This window comes from Ovis aries, chromosome 4, assembly GCF_016772045.2.
Source record: "Ovis aries strain OAR_USU_Benz2616 breed Rambouillet chromosome 4, ARS-UI_Ramb_v3.0, whole genome shotgun sequence".
Classification (NCBI taxonomy): domain Eukaryota; kingdom Metazoa; phylum Chordata; class Mammalia; order Artiodactyla; family Bovidae; genus Ovis; species Ovis aries.
In genome coordinates, this window is record NC_056057.1 from 73,648,442 (window position 1) to 73,673,339 (window position 24,898).

At 39.5% G+C, this 24,898-nt stretch overlaps 2 protein-coding genes across 7 annotated transcripts in view; both read right to left on the minus strand.

Annotated features, from left to right (window-relative positions):
• STK31 (serine/threonine kinase 31) overlaps positions 1 to 6,726 on the minus strand; it is a 93,043-nt gene extending 86,317 nt beyond the window's left edge. Inside the window, exon 1 of the mRNA XM_027968673.3 lies at positions 6,644 to 6,726. The gene's annotated coding sequence lies outside the window, so the exon portion shown is untranslated. The remainder of the gene's footprint in view (positions 1 to 6,643) is intronic.
• FAM221A (family with sequence similarity 221 member A) lies at positions 1 to 24,048 on the minus strand. Of its 6 annotated transcripts, XR_006059653.2 has the most exons (8): positions 23,909 to 24,048; positions 21,360 to 21,533; positions 16,501 to 16,691; positions 14,452 to 14,658; positions 9,117 to 9,221; positions 6,644 to 6,726; positions 1,293 to 1,504; positions 1 to 505 (listed from the first exon to the last, which is right to left on the minus strand). XR_006059653.2 is itself a non-coding variant. In XM_027968674.3 (7 exons), the coding sequence occupies exons 1-7, from the start codon at positions 23,971 to 23,973 to the stop codon at positions 437 to 439; spliced, it is 891 nt and encodes a 296-aa protein (XP_027824475.1). In that variant the 5' UTR covers positions 23,974 to 24,048; the 3' UTR covers positions 1 to 436. The 6 variants fall into 6 exon arrangements, 5 of the variants coding, with proteins under 5 accessions (XP_027824475.1, XP_012032312.1, XP_027824476.1 ...); XM_027968674.3 differs by lacking the exon at positions 1,293 to 1,504 and having other exon boundaries at positions 6,644 to 6,723; XM_012176922.5 differs by lacking the exon at positions 1,293 to 1,504.
• Between the last annotated feature and the right edge of the window lie 850 nt (positions 24,049 to 24,898).

The window sequence follows — 24,898 nt, forward strand, 5'->3', positions numbered from 1 at the left end:
TAATTTTAAAAGTTTTTATTTTAAAACATAAATCAACATTACAAAGTTAAGAAAATAAAAAAACTAAAGATTTTAATTTAACTATTTTGAATGAAATGTTTGTTCAAACCCTCAATAACATCTTAAAATTTTTAAGTAGCCTGAAAAGGTTACATTATTATAAACTCAAAATAGCTACTGTACTTTAAGGTTTTGACTAACATGAAAATAGCCTCATTTGTTAGGAGAGAGAAAAAAGTTTATATAAAATAATAAATCATAAATTTTGGCAAAAGTAATATAAGGTACTATCATGTGTAAATAAGGAAACATTCAAAAGACATTTTTACATAGAAAAAATGTAAGTAATTTGAGGAAAAATAAACTATTATTATGTTTAAATAATTAACACACACAAGACATATTTGGATGCTGGTTTTAATTTCCCCAGTAGCGTTCATGAAGGTTTCATAGTTGCTGGCAATGGTGCTTTTCCTTTCTGCTTAGCAGCCTTTTCCATTTTTATCTGAAAATTTTAAATATTTGTTGATATATTAATTTGTAAATCATCCTTAAGAAAAAAAAAGTGGTACATACTTCATTTGGATTCATGTCTTATTTATCACAGCCATTTTACACAATTATTTAGCAGTTCTTAAGCTGCTAAATACTAAAGCCACAACCTGATGTTGAAGGGACCTAACTGAATTTTTAAAATATGGTTTATTGGGGTATACAAGCTCCCAATCCCTCTTGCTCCTCTTTTTCTTCTCTTTCTCTCAGAGCAAAGGCAGACTTCAGCAACACCTTAGAGACAGAGAGAGTGGGCCAGAGGGAGGGGAAGAGGCAGAGAGTCTCACTTACACACACACACAAACACATACACACAGAGCTCAGCACACAAGAGAGACTTGAGGAGTGTTGACTGAACAGAGGACTCACACAATGAGCACAAAAGCAAGAACCCTGCAGAGAGGGTCCTATCAAGGGCTCTGTGTGTGGGTGAAGCATTGTCAAAGACTGACAAAATTTTCTAATTACAAACATAATCAAGTATGGTTTGATTTCAACTTTACCAAAGCATTTTAACAACGCAACAATAATGAATATTGATTTGGAGAAATGATTATTTTTAATTGCCTCTAAAATTAATTAAAAAAAAAAAAAAGCTTGAATGCCTAACCTTAGATCCAGCCTGTGCACATTCCCTACAGCATTACAGGAAACACCTAATCCAGTTCGATTACCCCTGGAACACATCCTGCTTAAAGGACAGTTTCCTACAATTCGGATTTCTGCATTGCAACAGTTACCTTCCAGAAGGTTGTCTTTCTCCATCGTAACTGAAACAAAGAAGAAGCTTGCATACCCTAAGAAGCAGCCTTCTGATCTTTTAGAAACACACAAAGTCTTTTCTGGGGGGGGGGGGGCATGGGGAAGACTCCAAAGAGCACAAAACACGTCTTCTTACTGCTACTCATGCTCACATACACCAGTTCCCACAGGCAGCAGCACTGCCTTGGCCCTGCAGGAGAAGGAAGAGAAATTATAGGGCTGGGTGGGTGGAGGCAGGGCCTCTTATCTTCTAATGTGATAGGAATAATACCAAGAAAGCAGAAGAGATCTAGTAAAATCAGTCTACCCGATCTCACCAACTTACAAATAACTTCCTAATTATAAAACTGAAACTCCCACCTCAGTTTCTTTCCCATCTTTTCCCCTTTCTCTCTCCTCTTTCAGTTGGTTGGGAACCTCATTGATACATACACTCGGGACTTCTCTGGTGGTCTAGTGGTTAAGACTCCCCATTTCCACTGCAGATGACAGAGGTTCAACCCCTGGTCAGAGAAATGAAATCCTGCATGTCTCATAGCACAACCAAATATAAATATTATACACTCATATCACACTTATACTCTGTACCAGTAGTCAGTCAACAAGCCATCCATAGGTCCCTCAAAGAACACTCCATTCTAAGACAAAGATTATAAGCCTTAGAATCAGACAGAAGAGTACTTGAATTCTCTGTGTGTATGTTAGTCGCTTAATTGTGTCCGACTCTTTATGACCCCACGGACTGTAGCCTCCCAGGCTCTTCTTTCCATGGAATTTTCCAGGCAAGAATATTGGAGTGGGTTGCCATCTCCTTCTCTAAGGGACCATCCTGATCCGGGCATTGAACCTGGGTCTTCTGCGTTGCAGGCAGATTCTTTACCATCAGAGCTATAGGGAAGTCCCTTAAGTAGTGATTAACCACCTAAGGCAAGTTATTTAGCTAACAGCTTTGTAATTTCTAGAAACGGCATAGTAATAGGTACTATGTAAGGGGTTGTTCCAAAGGTTTAAATAAGATTATATATATATATAAATCTAGGTACTTAGTAAGCACTCAATAAATGCTAGAATCCGTCTGTAATGCAGGGGACCCCAGTTTGATTCCTGGGTAGGGAAGATCTGGTGGAGAAGGGATAGGCTACAACCCACTCCAGTACTCTTGCCTGGAAAGTCCCGTGGATGGAGGAACCTGGTGGGCTGCAGTCCATGGGGTCTCGAAGAGTCGGACACGACTGAGCGACTTCACTTTCACTTTTCACTTTCATGCATTGGAGAAGGAAATGGCAACCCACTCCAGTGATCTTGCCTGGAAAATCCCAAGGACAGCAGAGCCTGGTAGGCTGCTGTCTATGGGGTTGCACAGAGTTGGACATGACTGAAGCAATTTAGCAGCAGCAGCAGCAACCCACTCCAGTATTCTTGGGCTTCCCTTGTTGCTCAGCTGGTAAAGAATCTGCCTGCAATGTGGGAGACCTGGCTTTGATCCCTGGAGTGGGAAAATCCCCAGGAGAAGGGAAAGGCTACCCACTCCAGTATTCTAGCCCAGAGAATTCCATGGACTGTGGTGTCCCTGGGGTTGCAAAGAGTCAGACATGACTGAGCAACTTTCACTCACCCCTCTCATTTAGGGTCAAGGGTTAGATTTGTAGTAACATCAAAAAGGGCTTCCCTGTTGGCTCAGATGGTAAAGAGTCTGCCTGCAATACAGGAGACCTGGGTTTGATTCCTGGGCTGGGAAGATCCCCCGGAGAATAGAATGGCTACCCACTTCAGTATTTTTGACTGGAGAATTCCATGGTCAGAGGAGACGATCCATGAGATCACAGAGTCAGACATGACTGAGTGACTAACACTTTAACACAACATCAAAAAGATCAAAGATGCTAAACATACAAGCAAAAGCAAAAGCAGTGTTTGCTCATTTCAAACAGTACTTAGCAAATGCGTGTGTGTGCTCAGCTGTGTTCAAATCTTTGTGATCTTGTGGACTGTAGCCCACCAGGCTCCTCTGTTCATGGAAGTTTCCAGGCAAGAATACTGGAGCAGGCTGCCATCTCCTTCTCCAGGGGATCTTTTCAACCCAAGGACTAAACCCAGGTCTCCTGCGCCTTCTGCATTGTCAGGCAGATTCTTTACCAATGAGCTCCCTGGGAAGCCCACCTAGTAAATACATCCCCCTAATACAGTCTCCAAATGGCAAAACACCTCTTTTTGCTCCCTTTTAAAAAAATTTTCTGGCATTAACACAGTATTGTGCAACTAGTTGACCTTTAATAATTGTTTCCTTAATACAATTCTCCTTTTATACGGAAAAGAGACCAAAGGTCATCCACAATGGAAGAAAACAAGTTGACCTGATATATAAAACAAGCTAAGAAGCAACTCTTCAATAAGATATAGACGTAGTTAGTAAGCTATTTTACCACAAAAGCTTCAATTATCAAAACCAACTTTTCCCCACACCCAATGATACCGATTAGCAAAAAGCAAAACCAGATTTGGATGTTACTGCTTTCTACAGGCGGCCCTGAACCCATCAGATTCAGCTTCCTAATTGTCCTTTTCCCTCAATGGTGCTTGTCTTAAGTTTTTTGGAGTATAAGACAAGCACTAGTAGTGTGAATGGTACAGGTCAGCCGAGAGAAAGTCGTTAGGTTTGAGTTTCTTAGTTTTTACACTCCATTCATCATACAGGCTAAAGAGTTATAATAAAACTACAACCAATAAATCCATAAATTCTAGGTCTGGATGGGCCAGGGATATCCCCTAAAACATTCACAGATAAGAACTCCCCCATTTACCTTGCCACAAGCAAATACTATTCACATGTTTTCAAGGCAGTCAACACTGCCCAAGTTCCCGGAGGAGGGAAAGAAGGAATTTAGAACCCTGCCCCTCATAAGCTTACGAGAAAACACTAAAGCTTAGTTGTGTCTGTGTGTTTTCCAAGAACACTGATTTGACTAAAGCCTTGATGATGCTGCAATAATAGTCTCTCCTTTTCTCACTCTGACCATTTCCTCTTTCCCCCTGAGATTCTATCACACTTCTTTTTCTTGGATCAGTGTTTTCCAAAAGAACTTTCTGTGCTGCCCAATAAGGTATATACTCTCTGCGACCCCTGGACTGTAGCCTGCCAGGCTCCTCCGTCCAAATGATTTCCCAGACAAGAGTACTGGAGTGGGTTGCCATTTCCTTCTCAGGGATCTTCCCAACCCAGGGATGGAACCTGCGTCTTCCGCATTGGCAGGTGGATTCTTTATTGCTGAGCCACCGGAGATGCCCATATATATAGTATATATATAATGTATATTATATGTTATTAAGATATAAAATATATTATAAATATAATATATATATCATTATCTATATTATATATTATTATATCTTAATAACATATAATATACATTATATATATGGGCATCCCCGGTGGCTCAGATGGTAAAGCATCCTCCTGTAATGCGGGAGACACAGGTTCGATCCCTGGGTTGGGAAGATCCCTTGGAGAAGGAAATGGCAACCCACTCCAGTACTCTTGCCTGGAAAATTCCATGGACAGAGGAGCCTGGTAGGCTACAGTCCATGGGGTCACGAAGAGTCAGACACAACTGAGCAACTTCACTAGTTCACTGGATATCTCATTTCAGTTCAGTTCAGTCACTCAGTCATCTGAGTCATTGCCAACCCTGTGGACCGCAGCACGCCAGGCTTCCCTGTTCATCACCAACTCACGGAGTTTACTCAAAGTCAAGTCCATCAAGTCGGTGATGCCATCCAATGATCTCATCATCTGTCGTCCCCTTCTCCTCCTGCCTTCAATCCCTCCCAGCAGCAGGGTCTTTTCCATTGAGTCAGTTCTTCGCATCAGGTGGCCAAAGTACTGGAGTTTCAGCTTCAGCATCAGTCCTTGCAATGAATATTCAGAACTGATTTCCTTTAGGATTGACTGGTTTAATCTCCTTTCAGTCCAAGGGACTCTCCAAACCACAGTTCAAAGCATCAATTCTTCAGTGCTCAGCCTTCTTTATGGTCCAACTCTCACATACATGACTACTGGAAAAACCACAGCTTTGACTAAAGACTATCCTTTGTTGGCAAAGTGATGTTTCTGCTTTTTAATATGCTGTCTAGATAAATATGCTTAATGTCTTTCCATAATTGGAATTATTTGTACATTTTGGTATATTTCTTATTACTTAGAAGTAGCCCTTAGAAACTTCCATGTCAGGACAAAATCGATACTGATGTAAAGTCAGATAAAAAAGGATACTTGCTACTTAATTAAAAACTCATTTTTTTAATGTTGAGGTTTAAGCCAGCTTTTTCACTCTCCTCTTTCACTTTCATCAAGAGGCCCTTTAGTTCCCCTTTGCTTTCTGCCATAAGGGTGTTGTCATCTGCATATCTGAGGTTATTGATATTTCTCCTGGCAATCTTGATTCCAGCTTATGCTTCATCCAATCCGGCATTTCACATGATGTACTCTGCATATAAGTTAAATAAGCAAGATGACAACATACAGCCTTAACATACTCCTTTCCCAGTTTGGAATCAGTCCATCGTTCCATGTCTGGTTCTTAAATGTTGCCTCTTGACCTGCATACAGATTTCTCAGCAGGCAAGTAAGATGGTCTGGTATTCTCTTTAAGGATTTTCCACAGTTGTGATTCACACGTTAAATGAAGCAGAAATAGATGTTTTTCTGGAACTCTCCTGCTTTTTCTATGATCCAACAGATGTTGGCAATTTGATCTCTGGTTCCTGTCTTTTCTAAATCTAGTTTAAACATCTGGAGGTTAGTTCAAGTACTGCTGAAGCCTAGCTTGGAAAATTTTGAACATTACATTGCTAGCCTATGAGATGAGTGCAACTGTGTGGTAGTTTAAACATTCTTTGGCATTGCCCTTCTTTGGGATTGGAATGAAAACTGACCTTTTCCAGTCCTGTGGCCACTGCCGAGTTTTCCAAATTTGCTGGCATACTGAGTGCAGCACTTTCACAGCATCATCTTTTAGTATCTGAAATAGCTCAGCTGGAATTCCATCACTGCCACTAGCTCTGATCATAGTGATGCTTCCTAAGACCCACTTGATTTCGCATTCCAAGATGTCTGGCTCTAGGTGACTGATCACACCATCGTGGTTATGTGGCCATTAACATCATTTTTAGCAGACCTGTTTCTCTCTGAATTATTCTAAATAAGCCTCAAGGCCTAACACCAGCTATAAGTAAAGATTTTAATGATGATCCACAATCAATATATAACTGCCCTACAGTGTCTCTGTTACAAGTAAATGCTTAATGTAAGCAGATTTTCCAACAGACTTACCCTCTCCTGGTGTTGTCTTTCAAAGAAAGCCATATCGTCCTCTTCTGGTTTCCTTAAGGAAGAAACTTGACTACTTGTACCTACTAACAAGGAAAATCAAATCTCAGTACAAACCCTTGAACAATATGGGTTTGACCTGTGTGGATACACTTGGGTTATTTTCAATAAATACCTACTACACACAGTACTATATGATACTAGGTTGGTTGTATGCCCAGATGTGGAGGAATTGCGGATATAGAAGGCCAACCGTACACTTTCATGAGGATTTTCAGCTGCACAGGGGTTGGGCCCCCTAATTCTGCTGTGCTGATCAAGGGCCAACTGTAATATGTAACATTTGATATAATTATAAATTCTTCTGAAATAAAAAACAGAAAAAAAAAAACTTTCCTCCTACCAAGTGATTTTAGTTTTCAAACCAGAAATTATCTAAATGAATCACTGATCCTATTCCCTCTTTTTCAGAAAGCATCATAAGACGAAAATAATGTTAGGGGGGTAGGGGGGAGGGACAGGATTGACTGGGAGTTTGAGGTTGTTAGACACAAATTTATTACATTCAGATGAAAAAAAATCAAGGTCCTACTGTATAGCACAGGGAACTATTTCAATATCCTGTGAGAAACTATAATGGAAAAAAATATTAAAAAGAATATATATATGTGTGTTTTTAAAAAAGTAATGTTCATTGGTAAACATTCTCCAAATATTCAAGTGGACTGTAGCCTAGTTAGGCTTCTCTGTCTATGGAATTCTCCAGGCAAGAATACTGGAGTGGGTAGCCATTCACTTCTCCAGGGGATCTTCTCAACCCAAGGACTGAACCTGGGTCTCTTGCATGGCAGGTAAATTCATTACTATCTGAGCCACCAGGGAAGCACTATTAAGTAACACCATATAGCTATTTCACAGCAGTGCTCAATTTTGTTCAACTACATTTTACATTTTGTAACTAAAAATTGCTGTAACCCTGCAACAGATAATGCACAGAAGTAACTGCTGAAGGTTTGTGCTACGGTCTGAATGTGTGTGCCCCCCACCACCAAAAGGCATATGTTGAAATCCTAATGCCCAGTGTGATGATCTTAGGAAGTGGGCCCTTTGGGAGGTTCTTAGGTTATGAAGGTGGAGCCCTCATGAATGGGATTAGTGTTCTTATAAAAGAGATGCCAAAGAGACTTCCCAACCCTTCTACCACGTGAGGACACAAGAAGGCAGTGCATGTGGATCAGGAAGAGGCCCTTCCCCAGAACACAGCCATGCTGGCACCCTTACCTGGACTTCCCCACCTCCAGAACTGAGAAGTCACTTTTTGTTGTTATAAGCCACCCAAATCTATGGCATTTTGTTACAGCCACCTGAATGGATTACGGCAGTTTGCATAGGCAACCGTAAGTGATGCTAATATCTGCTTTCAAAGTTTTCAAAACTGAAATAATTTTTTAACTATCTCCAACTGACTACTTAACTAAAAACAAAACAAAACAAAACGACACAATTATGTCCTTTTGGTTTGGTTTTAATTTCTTAACTTCTATCTACATTTTATAATTTCATCATTGTGTGTTGTTTTGTAAGCAGCCTTAAAATTCTTTGCGGAAAAGGTCAGGGTACCTGGAAAGGCTGTATGAAAATAAAAGGAAAATTCTTATTTAAAAATATTTTAAAATAGTAGTTAGTTAGTTAAGTCGCTCAGTCGTGTCCGACTCTTTGCGACCCCGTGGACTGTAGCCCACCAGGCTTCTCTGTCCATGGGATTCTCCAGGCAAGAATACTGGAGTGGGTTGTAAGTACCTCATAAATCATATAGTCTTTCATTGTTTTTATTCTTATTTACAATAAGGAAAATGTAATAAAGTGCTTAAAAATAAATTCCATTCATTTTTATGTGTAACTTACGAATGATAAAACCTTGCTAACTTATGATTATCACTAGATTACATCTTACTTTGGAGAACCTAAAGTTTCAAGGATCAAGGCAATTAGACCACTAGAGGGTGTTCTTATTCAGACATCAAAGCAATTACATGAACCAAGGTTTTTAAAGCTCCAAACTATAGTATTATCAGAATCTTCTTCCTGGGTGGCTCAGTGGGTAAAGCGTCTGCCTACAATGCAAGAGACGTGGGTTCAATCCCTGGGTCGAGAAGATCCCCTGGAGAAGAGAATGGCAACCCACTCCAGTACTCTTGCCTGGAAAATCCCATGGACTGAGAAGTCTGGCAGGCTACAGTCTATGGGGATGCAAAGTGTCGGACAGGACTGAGCTTCAGTTCACTTCATAATTTAGCAGTTTTTCCCAGTTAAAAATGAAGTTCATTGTTTTTTCTTAGTGCCTGGGTAATATGAAAGAAAAATTATAATCAAATTATGGTAATATTGGGGGGAAAACAGTAATCTGGAAAATATATCAATTTACATTCTTGTTTACTAAAACCAAAAATATTTCTCAGTTTAATTTCATTACCACCTGTTAGCGTTTCTGGAGAAGAGCTAGATGATGCTTGAAATGCCTTTAGAAATGGGTGGTCCATGGCCGTAACTGGAGAGTCTAAAAATTCAGCTGATGGTGCACCTGAGGACAAAAATGTGAAGAATGAAAATTAAATCTCTGTTAGGATACAAGGAAGTTATTTCAAAAGTGAAATAAATTAGAACCCCAGTAGAATCATTAGAAAAATCCTTTCTGTAAAAAGAATTTTTTAAAAAAATTTTTATCTGCCATATAAAGTAGAGTCAAATGGGTAAAAGCATTTCTGAATTTCTGAGAGATCTTTTTTCACAGAAAAAAATTACACAAAAACACAACTATACGTCAGCAAAGAAGTATAAAACCTTAACACAGTCAAAAAACATAATAAAAAGTGAGACATTCAGAGGGAAAAAAAGCCTCTGGTTGAAGAGGGCTGAATAAACATTTTTCCTCCATTCCTCACTGGGACACCATCTAAGGACAAGGAATGCAAAAATAAAGAAAACTTATTCAATAAAACGAGGAAACGTCCACAACCCTAAACCCCAACCTACAAAGACCTCCTGCTGAATACACTGACTTCAGGACCAATAGGAAGGAAATTGCAGAGAGAAGTGGTAAGTGCCTACTTCTTCATAAACGTCACCCTTCCCCCACATGCCTGTCCCCTTCCAAGGGTAGAGGGGAGGAAATAAACTTCTAGTCCCATTTGCTTTTTAAACTGAATCCTTTTCTATAAGGTGAACAGTGTGCTGTTGAGGACAACCGCTCAGGCCTTCAGATCCCTGCTCCCTTCTTTTCAGCTCCTCCCTCTTGTGACCTGTGGGAATTTCAGACAAGAGGGCTCAGGTTCAGCCAGGTCCCTGCGTGTCCTCTGGTCGCTACGTGCACTACTGACTTCAGGTGCTAAAGGCTGGCCGTAAGTGGGAATTTAATCCCTCAGCTTCTCAGGGCCTGGTAGCCTCACACTCTTGCACAGCAAGCCTCACAGACCTCTCAGATGCCTGCCTCTTTTTCTACTGAATTCCCTAGAGCAGGAGACCCACATGGAGCTCTGCTCTGCTGTCACCTTTGCCCTTGCTATGACAGATGTCATGGCAGGCCTGCTGCCTCACAGCTCTGCTGCCTTCCAAGCACCCTCTATGAGCTGGGAATCACAGCCTCCTTCAGCCTCACAAAGGAGCCAAATTCCAGCAGGATGTTCTCTCTACCCAGGACTGTACGTGGCTAACAGGGCAGACTTCTCTCTGCTCCAGGCTCCCCTACATATAAAATCAAGACAAAAACATCTTATGTTTCCTCTTCTCACTCTCACCTCTCTTTACACCCACCATCCCTCAGGAGTCAAAAGGGGGAGGTTTCCTTTCTTTCTATTATAAAGATGCTTAAGTGATAAAAGACCAATAGTCACAAAAAGACAAAGATGTTGGCTACTACCACTACTACTTAGCAGTGTTCTTAAAGTACCAGCCATTTTGTTGAATCAAAAATAAGAAGACTCATAAATATTGGAAAGGAAGAGGCAAAAATATCTTACAGTTGACCTTTGAACTATGCAAGCGTTAAGGGTATTAACCCTTTACATGCAGTCAAAATCTGCATATAACTTTATAGTCCGTCTTCTGTATCTCCAGTTCGACATTCACAGATTCAACCAACTGCAGATCATGCAGTACTATGGTGTTTACTATTGAAAACAATCCACATATAAGTGGACCCTCATAGTTCAAACCCCTGTTGTTCAAGGGTCAATAATATTTGCAAAATCAACTAAAGATTTACATTTAAAATTCTAAGATTAAGTAATAATGACTAGTCACAAAAGCTGCATAAAATATTTCCTTTTTTATATATAAACAATCAGCTTGAAAATACAAAGGAAGGGAAAAACTCATGTATCATAAGCTACAAAAAATGATGAAATATCTAGAAATAAAGTTAAGAATTGTGTAGGACTTTTATGAAGATAACTTGAGAATTCCACGTAATTATACAGAAGACAACAAAGAAATGAAGACTCAATATTTTAAAACAGTATTTCTTTCCTATATTAATCTATACACTCAACTAAAATAATAGAATGTTTTCAAAAATAATATCAAAGTTCTGAAAAAACTGAAAGGAAAGAATAGGTCGGGAAAATCCTAAAGTAATAAAATGAAGTCATACATAATAATTTATTATAAAGCTGAAGTTATGGAAACAATAGAGTAGTTGCACAGAAATAGACAACAATGAAGAAGGCAATGAGAAGGCCATGGCACTCCACTCCAGTAGTTTTGCCTGGAAAATCCCATGGACAGAGGAGCCTGGTAGGCTGCAATCCATGGGGTCGCTGAGGGTTGGACACGACTGACCGACTTCACTTTCACTGTTCACTTTCATGCACTAGAGAAGGAAATGGCAACCCACTCCAGTGTTCTTGCCTGGAGAAACCCAGGGACGGGGGAGCCTGGTGGGCTGCCGTCTATGGGGTCGCACAGAGTCGGACACGACTGAAGTGACTTAGCAGCAGCAGCAGCAGCAGCAGCAGCAGCAAACAATGAGGTAGACTAATGAGACCAGAACAATTTCTGGGTTGAGCTCAACCCTACCACTTACTTGTTGAATAACACAGAATAAGATGTTTTACTATTCTGCACTGATTTTCCTTGTCTGTAAAAAGGATTAATAACAGCACCTCACTCAGAATAGTTATGAGGATTAAATGAGGTAATAGACATAAAGAGGCTGGACCAAACCCTGGCAGTACAAAGCCATAATTATCAGTAACATCACTACCATCATTTTTTGTTTGCCACTGATAATTGGGTTTTCTGTAACAGACGCATGAGCCTAACACAATCATGTATCCATAAAAACTGAAAAGAATTTATTTATGGAATTTAACAAGCTAGTTGTAAAATAACCAAGAGAAGAAAATACATAAATATGTCAAGGCAATCTTGAAAAAAGAACACAAACAGAAAGAATTTAACCAAATATCAAAACACACTATGAAGAATACTTAAAAATATGAAATATTTGCACAAAATAGATAAATAAGCCAATGCCATAAAATAAGTATGATAGAATATAGTAAAGATACAGTTTCAAATTATTTGGGAAAAAATGTTTTTGGATAACTTGTCATCAGTTTGGACAAAAACTGAAGTTATACACACCTTACTCTTTCACACACACAAAAAAAATTCCAGATACAAGAGAAAGCTAAACATAAAAACAAAAGAAAAATTAAGCATTCAAGTAAAATGAAATAAGTTGGAATGGAATTTTTAAAAATTAAATAAAGTGAAGGAGAGCATATTTATAAAATGAGAGTAGGATAAGGCCTGCCTCCAATATTTAAAAACTGTAAAACCACAACAAAATCCCAAAAGACAAATGATGTATTGGAAGAAAATACATCCAAAATAAATACAAAGGATTAGTACACAGCATATATATATACATAAGAAGACTTCCTATAAATCAATGGGAACTATAAAGCATAAAAATGAGTGAATCATGTGAACAGACAACTCACAGAAAGTAAAATAGCCACTGAATATAAGGCCACTCTTCTCTCACTAACAACCAGGGAAGTCAACTGGCTGAAACAATGACAGTATTCTCACACATTAGACTGGCCATGAAACTAAGGTTGATGACATCAACGATCAGTATAAATGTTTGGAAATAGGTAAACTACAATATCACCAGAGGAAGTATAAACAAGTACGGCATTTTTGAAGGGCAATTCAACAGAATGTATTAAAATTTCACATATGCAGACACTTCAACCCGAGAATTTTACTTCTCTCCATCTACCTTAGACTCAAATTTACATAGTACACAAGGAAGCAAGTTCAAAGCAAAAATGAATAAATAAATAAAATGGAAATAATCTAAATACCATGAACAAGGAAAACGTTTAGATAAACTGCTATGTGTATATATGTGTATATACGTATATATGCACATATATACATATATATACACATACACAAATTGATGTGCACATATACAAATATATATGTGTGTATGTGTGTGTGTATATATATATATATATATTCACATACATACACACATATATATGGGTTTCCCCTGGTGGCTCAGATGGTAATGAATCCACCTGCAATTCGGGAGACCCAGGTTCTATCCCTGGGTTAGGGCATGGCAACCCACTCCAGTATTCTTGCCTGGAGAATCCCCACTGACAGAGGAGCCTGGTGGGCTACAGTCCACAGGGTTGCAAAGAGTCATACACGACTAGCACCTAAGCACAGTTTATATACATATATATACACATAAAATGTGGAATACTATGGAGCAGTTACAAAAAACAAGAGATGTGTATGTCCTGGTATAACAATGCTTTGAAAAAATTTTTTAAGTTAAAAATACTAAACTATAAAAAAATATGCTAAAAAGAATAATACAAATCAACTGATGTCAGCAAATTACCCTCTACGAAAGAATCTGGGGTTAAGAGAAATGTTCCAGAGGGATTTGTACTTCATCTCTATTATTTTAATATTTTATAACAAGAAAATATTCTCTATTATTTGAATCTTTAATAACAAGAAAATATTCACTTATGTTTACATAATTTTTATAAAGTAAAAATTTGTTTTTACAAAGTAAACGCTTATTATTTAAAAATCCACATAAACAGAAGTATTTACAGTAGATACTTACAAAACAGAGACTCACAGACAAGAGAACGAACTTATGGTTGCAAAGGGGAAGGATGTGGGGAAGGGATAGTTGGGGAGTCTGGGATGGACATGTACACACTGCTCTATTTAAAATAGATAACCAACAAGGTCCTACTATAGAGCACATGGAACTTTGCTCAATGTTATATGGTAGCCTTGACAGGAGGGGAGTTTGGGGGAGTATGGATACACATATAGGTATGGCTGAGTCCCTTAGTTTCACCTGAAACTATCACATACAAACATGTATGTGTATATATACACACATGTACAAAAGCCTATGTTTCCAAAATGAGGTAGTTATAATGGTGAAATTTACATACAATAATGTAGGGTAACAAGTAAACTGTATCACATCAAATAAGTATTATTTCACTATTACAAACAATGGAGCTGTGAGTTGGAATAATCTAAATACCATGAACAAGGATCTTTCCTCTTATGTTTTCTTATTTTCCTTTATCAAACATTGCATATGAAAATAAAATATTAAAAAAAACAAAAATCAAATGAGAGATTTTTTTTGAAAACAACATAAAGAACTTAGAGTGCAAAACAAATATAAGGGTTCAGTATTGTTAGCACACATAAAAGCAAAATGACGAGCTCACAGTTCATATATCATCACTTACCAATTCCACTGTCATCTAATCGCATGTAGCCTTCTGCCAGTGAGCTGAAGCCAGTTAATCCTCCCATTGCTGCATAAGGAACGTCCTGCCCCACTGGTTTTCCCTGAGCCAGTCTTTCTTGCTTAGTTTCCACTACTGTGTCATGGGCATATGCCGGCTGACCACAAGCACAAGTGAAGCAACTGTGAAATCCCGAACACTTAGAACCTGAATCAAGATATAAAAGGAGTTCAATGTTTTCAAATATAGGTAATCTGTTATATGCCCACTACACTATTTGGCCCAAATCACTTGAATTCTGGATCTTTCATACACTGTCCTCTGACGCCAGTGCTTCTTCTTACCTCTACCCCTGAACTCCTTTCCTCCAGCCACTGCTCTTATTTCTAAAAGATGCTAAAGCATAAGGGAGTATGCAGAACAACAACAACAACAAAAATTGGAAAAACCAACTAGGACTAAAGGATACTGGGCTAAACACTGGAGAGTTAGGAAGCGAAGGCCCTCTCCTCAAATACTGAGTTAAAAGCAGGTGTGGGGGGACAACTCGTAGTGAAGAAATAACGTAGAAACATGTCTCTGCATCAATTCCCCATAAAAGCCATAATGGAAGGCCAACTCACAGATACAGAAAGGATGCAATGGAATACTGTTTAACAATAAAAAGGAAAGAAGTACTGATGTGTGCTACAGCATGGATGAATCATAAAAACATTATACTAAGTGAAAGATGCTAGTCAGAAAAGACCAAATACTCTGATTCCATGAAATGTTTAGAATAGGTAAATCCATAGAGATATAAAGTAGGTTACTGGCTGTTTAGAGTTGAGGGGTAAGAGGAATAAGCAATGACTGATAATGGATAGGAAATTTCTTTTGGGGGTGATGAAAATATGCTAAAATTTATTGTGGTGATGGTGAACAACTTTGAATGTAAAAGCCACTGAACTGTACCCTTCAACTATATATGAATTATTTAGCATGTTACTTATATCTTAATGAAATCACTATATATAAAAATATAAACCATATTGAAAGAGTCCAGAATATACCATTAACAAAACACTTAAACATTCACACTTTTGACAAATATGTACAGAAACCAAGGCACATAATAAATAAGTTTTATTCAAATACTTCCATACTTAGTGAAACAATTTATGTCTGCCATTGTCAATAAAAATGTTTTATAACATATTTAATCATAAGATTTCAATTCAAGATACTACAAAGAGAACTGGGAACACTATCTCCTGAAGAAAAATACTGGACCTAACTTTAAAAATATTCTACCTATTTCAAAGGGTTTTTAAAAGGATGATCAAGGGCGAGAGCATATGAAATGGTGGCTGGGATTTGGGTACAGGTATTGAGATACAGTTATTCAGTGGGTAAAGAATCTGCCTTTAGGGCAGGAGATGAGGTTTGATTCCTTGGTCGGGAAGATTTCCTGGAGGAGGGCATGGCAACCCACTCCTGTATTCTTGCCTGAAGAATGCCATGGACAGAGAAGCCAGGCAGGTTACAGTCCATAGTGTCGCAAAGAGTCGGACATGACTGAAGGGGCTGAGCACAGCACAAGCACGTTGAGATAAGGGTGCTATCGCCTACAAAGTGTTAAAATCATCAAGCTACATTTTGTTTTTCCCATCAAGTCATGTTTTATGCAGTAACATAATAATCTGCAAGTGAACCATAAAAGATTTTTAGACCTGTAAAATCCTTTTTAAGGATGATTATTCTGTAAATGGAATTCAGTTCGTAGAACATTCAGAATTTGAAATTTTGAATTAGATCACATCTAGTAATTCTTTAAAATCTTTTACTACTACTTAACCTTATTCAAATTACATGAGATTAGAGATTAAGGTCGATGACTACAAAGCATATGAACAACCAAGTTTTTCCACAAACTTTTAGAGTACGTATTCACCAAATTATTCCCAGTTGTCCAATGTCACTGTAGCTGAATGAAATTGGCACAGAGACACATCATTCAGTAAGGGGATAAAAGCATTCTGTTTATATGTTTATCATAATGTAACTCACAGGCATTGCATACAAAGCCAGGGGCTGCACTGTGTTGATCGGCAAAGTGCTTACATCTGCAGCGAATGGGCTGTGTGCCGTTCAGAGGCACATAGAGGTAAGCCCTGCAAGGGCAGCCCCTCACTTGGCAAGGCAGACTGATGGGGCGCTGCGGAGGAATCGTTTCAAAGTCAGTTTTATGTTGCTTATACCTAAAAGAAATGAAAGGGAAGAAATAACAGCACAATGCAGATACTGCCAAAAATTATAACTGGTGTTGTCTCACAGGCAAAATGATTCTCATTTTTATTTTTTGTTCATTGTTCTTGTTAGTAAGGTGTAAATACATTCCCCCGAAATCCAGTACTTGTCACTTACGTTGCTTTGGTCAGAGAAAATCTTCACCCATCTAGATTTTTAATCAAGGAGAATTTTCACAGCAACATACGAAGATATAGCATATAATTCTCTTAAAATACTATTACAGATTCTTTAATATAGAAACACAACCCACGAGTATGAAGAAAAGCTCATGAAATTCTCTTTATCAAAGTGCATTATTTACATTTATTTTCACAGGTCTGCTATTTAGAATTGAAATAAGTTCAATAAACACATATTAATATAATTTATTTTAATATACTTTAAACTTTAAACTTCAAAATAAATTATAAACACTGTTAAAAGCCAAAACTCTTTGCTAAAATGCTGTATGTAATTTTCTCAGACCACTGGCTTCCTTCTCATTAGATGATACTCAGTAAAATCATATTAAATTTATTACTCTCAATATTATACTAGGTAACAAGTTAAAATAACAATAAGATACCATTTTTACTTAGCAAAGAGAGTCAAAGTTTTTTTTTTAAACTGTGCATATTTCACAACACTATAAACAGTGTTATAAAAGGACCAATCCCATTTAATAGGGTTTCAAGAAACAGAAAAAAATCCATCCATTAAGCCAGATGGTTCAAAAATAAACCCTGAGAAAATTATTCCATGTATATAAAGAGCTCTGTGCATAAGGGTAGTATTAGCAACAGTACTTTAAATAGTGATGTACACAACACAAACTAATAATAAAGGAATGGATAAGTATATTACAAGAAAAATTTTCTAACTCTAACAGTGAAAACTTATCTTCAAATAAAATCTTTTACAGACCATAATACTATATAAAATAGATAACACAGAATTGGCTAACACTAGGGGAAGAGCCATAAGCAGAGTCTGTCCTTCCCTTTAGCTGCCCCCCACCTGATGAGCCCCTGAGATTCTGTGGGAGCTCTGGGGGAAACATGCTGAACATGACTGGATTAGCCAGAGTATCAAGGAGGTATTAAAAATCTTGTGTGCAATTACTATGAACAAGGTGGAAACATTTCTGTGATTCTGTCATAAAAAACTGGTTCAATATTTATACACACATGTAATTAACAACTAAGGCTGTATATTGGCACCTGCTTATTTAACTTATATGCAGAGTGCATCATGAGAAATGCTGGACTCGATGAAGCACAAGCTGGAATCAAGATTGCCGGGAGAAATATCAACAACCTCAGATATGCAGACGACACCACCCTTATGGCAAAAGGAAAGAAAAACTAAACAGCCTCTTGATGAAAGTAGAAGAGGAGAGTGAAAAAGTTGGCTTCAAACTCAACATCCAGAAAACTAAGATCATGGCATCTGGTCTCATCACTTCATGGCAAACAGATGGGGAAACAGTGACAGACTTTATTTTCTTGGGCTCCAAAACCACTGCAGATGGTGACTGCAGCCATGAAATTAACAGACACTTGCTCCTTGCAAGAAAAGTTATGACCAACCTAAACAGCATATTACAAAGCAGAGACATTACTTTGCCAACAAAGGTCCATCTAGTCAAAGCTATGGTGTTTCTAGTAGTCATGTATGGATGTGAGAGTTGGACTATAAACAAAGCTGAGTGCCGAAGAATTGATACTTTTGAACCGTGGTGTTGGAGAAGACTCTTGAGAGTCCCTTGGACTGCAAGGAGATCCAACCAATCCATCCTAAAGGAAATCAGTCCTGAATATTCATTGGAAGGACTGATGCTGAAGCTGAAACTCCAATACTTTGGCCACCTGATGCAAAGAACTGACTCATTTGAAAAGACCCTGATACTGGGAAAGACTGAAGGCGGGAGGAGAAGGGGATGACAAAGGATGAGATGGTTGGATGGCATCACCGACTCACTGGACATGAGTTTGAGTAGACTCTGGGAGTTGCTGATGGACAGGGAGGCCTGGTGTGCTGCAGTCCATGGGGTCGCAAAGAGTCGGACACAACTGAGTGAACTGAACTAAACTGAATTGAATTATGTAAATAAAAAAAGTACATACATATGTTAAAACTTCTTAACAGCATCTGGCTTTAGGTGGTGTCTTTTTCTACATTTCTTTATATTCTTCATTTCAATGTTTCCAATGTTTTCACTTTTCTATTTTTTAAAAAATATTTATTTTTATTTGGAGGATAATTGCTTTACAATACTATGCTGGTTTCTGCCATATATAAGCATGAATCAACCATATGTATTCATATGTCCCCTTCCACTGGAACCTCCCTCCCACCTCCCAAGTTTCACTTTTATAAAAGAGAAAAATTAATTTAGACAGAGATCTCACTGAGCAACTGGTACTAAAGAACTTTTTCCATCCAAGTGGGGTTGGTCAATTTTGAAGGTCAATTCTATGCTGTACCATTATACATAGATATGAGACTGGCACTAAACGTATATAAGGATAAATGATAAAACTAACATAAGTTTACCAGAAAACATTGGAAGTGTCAGTCTCTCAGTTGCGTCCAACTTTTTGCGACCTCACGGACTCTAGCCCACCAGGCTGTTCTGCCCATGGAATTCTCCAGGCAAGAATACTGGAGTGGGTAGCCATTCCCTTTTCCAGGGGATCTTCCCAACACAGGGATCAAACCCGGGTCTCCAGCATTGCAGGTGGATTCTTTACCACTTTCACTTCAATGGAAGTTTACCAAAGCTCTCTTCAATTCTGAACAATATCAACATAACCCTCATCCTCTGTTCCTCCAGTGTTTTTAGTTGGGGTTGCTAAATAAATTTCAAGTCAATCTACACACAACATGACTCATCCTAGCAACCGCCTAACCACCTCTGGCAAATCTTAAGTGTGTAAACAGCAACTGCACAAAGACTATGTCAGGAAAGAGCCCCAGAAATGATCAGGACAGGAAGGCTCTCCCATGGCTCCTCTGGAATAGAAAGCTAAAGTTTTTACCTAAAACCACGTAATAGTTTCTGTAATTTTTCCAAGAAGCAGCTTTGTCCTTTTGAGCTTTACAACTACGATCTGTAGCAGTGATAAAATTTAAAGTAGAAAATGACAAACATAGCCAAATGCAAATCTCAAGTGCAGGTAACACACATCAATGGCTGCAGCCTCATGTATTTCCTTTTCTTGTGTGCCTGTATTTTTGTTTAAAGAAAGGTATATACATATACATGCACACACACACACACACACACACACAGCGTTGACCCTTGAACAATATGGGTTTAAAGTGTAGATTTTTTTTCAATAAATACACAGTAGGCCCTCAGTGTTTATGGGTTCCATATCTGTGCTCAAACTAACCACATATCGTGTTCCAAGGATCATGTTTATGATCCAAGGTTGGCTGAATCCACATCTGCAAACAGGAGGGCCCAGCTATGGGGCACAAGCATCCCCAGATTTTGGTATCCACTATGGGTCCTGGAACCAGTCCCCTGTGTGTGTGTGTGTGTGTGTGTGTGTGTGTGTGTGTGTGTGTGTATGTGCTTCTATTTGTAGATTGCTGCTGCTAAGTCGCTTCAGTCGGGTCTGACTCTGTGTGACCACATAGACAGCAGCCCACCAGGCTCCCCTGTCCCTGGGATTCTCCAGGCAAGAACACTGGAGTGGGTTGCCATTTCCTTCTCCAATGCATGAAAGTGAAAAGTCAAAGTGAAGTCCCTAAATCTTGTCCACTCTTTGAGATCCCATGGACTGCAGACTACCAGACTCCTCCACCCATGGGATTTTCCAGGCAAGAGTACTGGAGTGGGGTGCCATTGCCTTCTCTGACTCAGTACTCTACAGTGACGTAAATGGGAAGGAAATCCAAAAAAAGAGAGGATATACATATATCCTGATTCACTTTGTTATACAGCAGAAACTAAAATGGGCTTTACTGGTGGCTCAGACAGTAACGAATCCGCCTACAAAGCAGGAGACCTGGGTTCAAGCCCTGGGTCGGGAAGGTCCCCTGAAGAAGTGAATGGCAACCCACTCCAGTATTCTCACCTGGAGAACTCCATGGACAGAGGAGTCTGATGGGCTACAATCCATGGGGTTGCAAACAGTCGGACACGACAGAGTCTGACTACCGCTTTTCAGAAACTAACACAATATTGTAAAGCAACTGCACTCCAATAAAAACGAATTTTAAAACACATTTGACAAAAATAAATAAACAAAATAAAATCAGCTCTGCAATCTGATGACCCATTCTCTACTACCTTGTCCAGTGGTGGAAGAGGCAGAGTGAGTGTGCTCCCCTGCCAAACCGAAAAACCCCCAGCAAAGCCTGCAGGCACCAATATCTTTCTTATCAATGCTAAGAGGTAAGATGCCTAACGGTGATGGGACTCCATAATGAGTTCTAACAAGATACAACAGAAAAAATGTAAACTATAGCCCCCAAAAACCTTAGATAATTTCTGCCATATTATATAAATACCTGTTTTCAAATGTTTCTCAATTATCATCACTAATATTTATAGAAGGAAGATATGCCCTGCTACAGTTTTATATTTCCTAATCACCAGAAAACTTAGCAATAAAATAACTTACCTATGTGTACAAAAACACAGTGTCTCTGGACCCACAAGTTTACAATCCATTCCCATGGGTGATCGCCAACTCACATACAATCTGTTCTGTAAACGCATAGGTAAGACTTTTCTTTTGTATTCTTCATATTCCTCAGGAGTAAAAAGTTTCCCTCCATCATCCTCACCAACAATTCTACAACAAAAGATACTTTTCTTAAGCCATGTGTATTTCTTTTCTGGGTTAAAAATAATAAACTCTAAAATTAAGCTATACTTGTATAGTCAAATGTATAGTCAAAAGAAAGACTGCTTTGGCTTTATTTTGTCACATTAGGCTCATGTTAACAGCAAAATTACACACAATAGTAATAAAGCTTTTGCTTCCCACATGAAAAAGGATTATAAATAATAAAGTCAATGAATTCGTAACATCTGACTTCACAGATCCAGGTTTATCACTGGAGAATTACCACATATTCATCTCAATTTCTCCTTTGATTCTGAAGTAAACATGCTCATTTTTCACATTAAAGTTGGAGACTAAACTGCTAAAAATTCTAATATTTTCCTCCTTTAAATATACTTTGCCCCCAAAACAAAATAGTACAAAAATCATCCATGCTGAAGACAACATGATTAATGTCCATACCTGACTCCAAACCCTGGCCAGAAGTTTAAACTAAGATAGAACCCACAAACACCCTTAGATCTGCACCACTTCATACCTAACATATGCCTTGAGTAATCACGCATATCATTTTCTAATTCTGGAAGTAAGACCTCAAATGTTTATGGGAAAAATTAAGCTACTGCTATTTCTTAATTTCTTAGGAAATTAAGAATTGTCCCCCTTGGAAAAAAGGAAGCACAACCAAAAGCATGTGGTCAAAACTGAAGAAATTTCTCACTGAACATACTCCCTTTAAAAGTCATGGAAAGTGTTATTTGCAGAATGTTACATAACTTTTAGTGCAGTCAGTGCTTTTTCTCATATTTTCAAGCCTTTAGCTATGGTAGATAAAGTAAAAACCAATTCAGAAGCTATGAAATCATCACAACTTTCTTCCTTAAATAATTAAGGTACATAATAATAAATAAATAATAAAACTAAGGGCATTTTATTCTGAGCTAAGTTTTGGGCTATTTCACCTTTTTATAGCTACCAAGAAGTATATCAACAGCTACTGAAAAGACCTTAAGATCAATGCAGACTTTTAAAGAAAGAGATTAATTATATATAGTTCTAAACCACTGTTGCCCAAACTTTATTTACAGAATCCCCAGGAGATCTAGTTCAAATGCAGATTCGGTTAATATATCTCAATGGGCCTGGCGATGCTCCCCAACGATGGTTACACTGCTGGTCCATGATGGCTACAATATGACCATCAAGGCTCTAACTTCTACAGAGAACTATTTCAAGTAGTTTATGTTTGGAAAATAATTTCGCCCCAGGCCCGAACATTTCATAGGCCAGGCATGAGACTACAACTGAAGGCCCACATTCCACATACCTAAACATCTAAGTATCTAAGGTGTCCAGTCAACATCAGGACCCAGCATAGTGCTCCTAAGGAAAAGGCGTAGAGAACTGGAGGCTAAAGGAGCAGCTCTGCCCTAGGTAAGCTCTGGGTACAAGCTGTTCCGGACTGCTGGCCTTAGGTGAACCTAACCGGGAATGGGACCTGACCCATCAAGCTTCTCATCCTCACTTTTTCTGGCTCAGAATTACTAGATATTTCTAGACGTCACTCAGAAGTATACCACCTAGACAGTCCAAGGGAAGAGCAGTCAGACAGCAACCCCTGTACCCAAGGGATTTGGCGGGACCACCTTTAGATAGAGCAACCCCTGTGGCTCAGGTTTCAGGCTGCACCTGCTTCCCACTGAGGCAGTGAACATCTGACTTCCCCTTTGCACACACACACACAGACACACACACCTGCCTCTCATCCAGTTTCCCAACTGTCAAAAATCTTTCTTGGGAGACCTTAAAAAAAAAAAAAAGAACACATTCTTGCAGGTACACCAGCCTTTGTCAGGGCCCCAGGCAGTGAGTCACTACCAAAGGCCCTAGGGGCGGCTGCGCTTCCAGTCTCCGGATAAGAGTCGACGGATAAGAGTTTCTCTAGAACCAGTCAAAGTCTCTCCTAAAACCAGCACCTCGCGGTCCGGGGCACGTTTGGAAGTTCACGTCACACCCTATTACAAAGTGAACATGCAAACCTGATGTCTGCTTTTACAGGCCAGGTGTACTCAACGTGTGATCTACAACGGCAGTTAAGAACAGTGGACCTTTGCATAAATCTGGAGTTAATAATCCTTTCTCAAAGGGATCAGAGCCGGAGATCTTTTAAATGGCCTCGGAAGAGACTTATTAGAATAGAACTGCGTGTCATCACAATACTAGAAATAAACCTGCAATCAAAGTAAGCCACCTCCACCAGCCCGGGAACGGGATTCCGGGAGCCTAGGCCACCCAGCGCCGGTCCCCTGCCCACGCCTCCAGCACTCCTCCCGCGAAGGGGATCGGACCGGCCTCCTGGCTCCGTAGAGGCGCTGCCTCACCTCCGGTACTCCAAGTACTCGTCCACCGCCGCCGCGCCGCCAGGAGGTAACGTCAGCCGCTCCATGGCGGGCGGGGAACCGGGAGGCGCCGGCTCCAGCCGCCCTGCGCACGTGAGCCGAGCCCCGAGCAGCCAAAACCTGCCCCGCCCCGGCCGGCCGCGCCCCCTCTCGCCCGCTCCGCTATTGGCCCGGCAGGAAGACTGCGGTGACTGCGCAGAGCTCGCGCTTTCACCTGGCTGGCCACTCCCGGCATTAGAAACTCGCTCTTCACGCGGAACCCTGCTGCTGTAGGGATGCTGTTTACCGCACTCCGCAAACCTTGCCCGTCTCCTTCCTGGTCTGACAGGTCTCCTTGTAGTAAATAAAATAATGAGTGACGATGGAGTGCAGTGTTTTGCATGTAATGGATGCACAGAATGGGCGTATTTCTTTGTGCAGCACTTTTCTCTGGTTCTGAGAAGGTTTTGGATAGTTTGAGAGCTCTAATCGCTATAATTGCCAGCGGTGTTTTCAGATTTGGCATTAAAAACACTGTGACGTAGTAAATCAGGTAGTCTTGAGTGTCTGTGTTCTGTTTGAGTGTCACTATAGCAACATGTTCTTCAAAAAAAAGTGAGTAGCAGATTTAAGGGGTAACAGGAGAAACTAGCTAGGATTAAAACAAAACCGAAAACCTTTGGAAAGATTCTCCGCAAAATCCATTTTAAAGTTGAATTACCGGCGATTGGTAATATATCCAGAATTTGGTTTAGTTGCCTGGAAAAGAGGTAGGAAATCCATTATTATTCAGGAATCAAACTCTGAGGCTCCCTAGAGATCAGGGTAAAAGTGAAAGTGAAAGTCGCTCTGTCTTGTCCGACTCTTTGCGAGCCCATGGAATTCTCCAGGCCGGAATACTGGTGTGGGTAGCCTTTCCCTTCTCCAGGGGATCTTTCCAACCCAGGGATCGAGCCCAGGTCTTCCGCGTTGCAGGCGGATTCTTTATCAGCT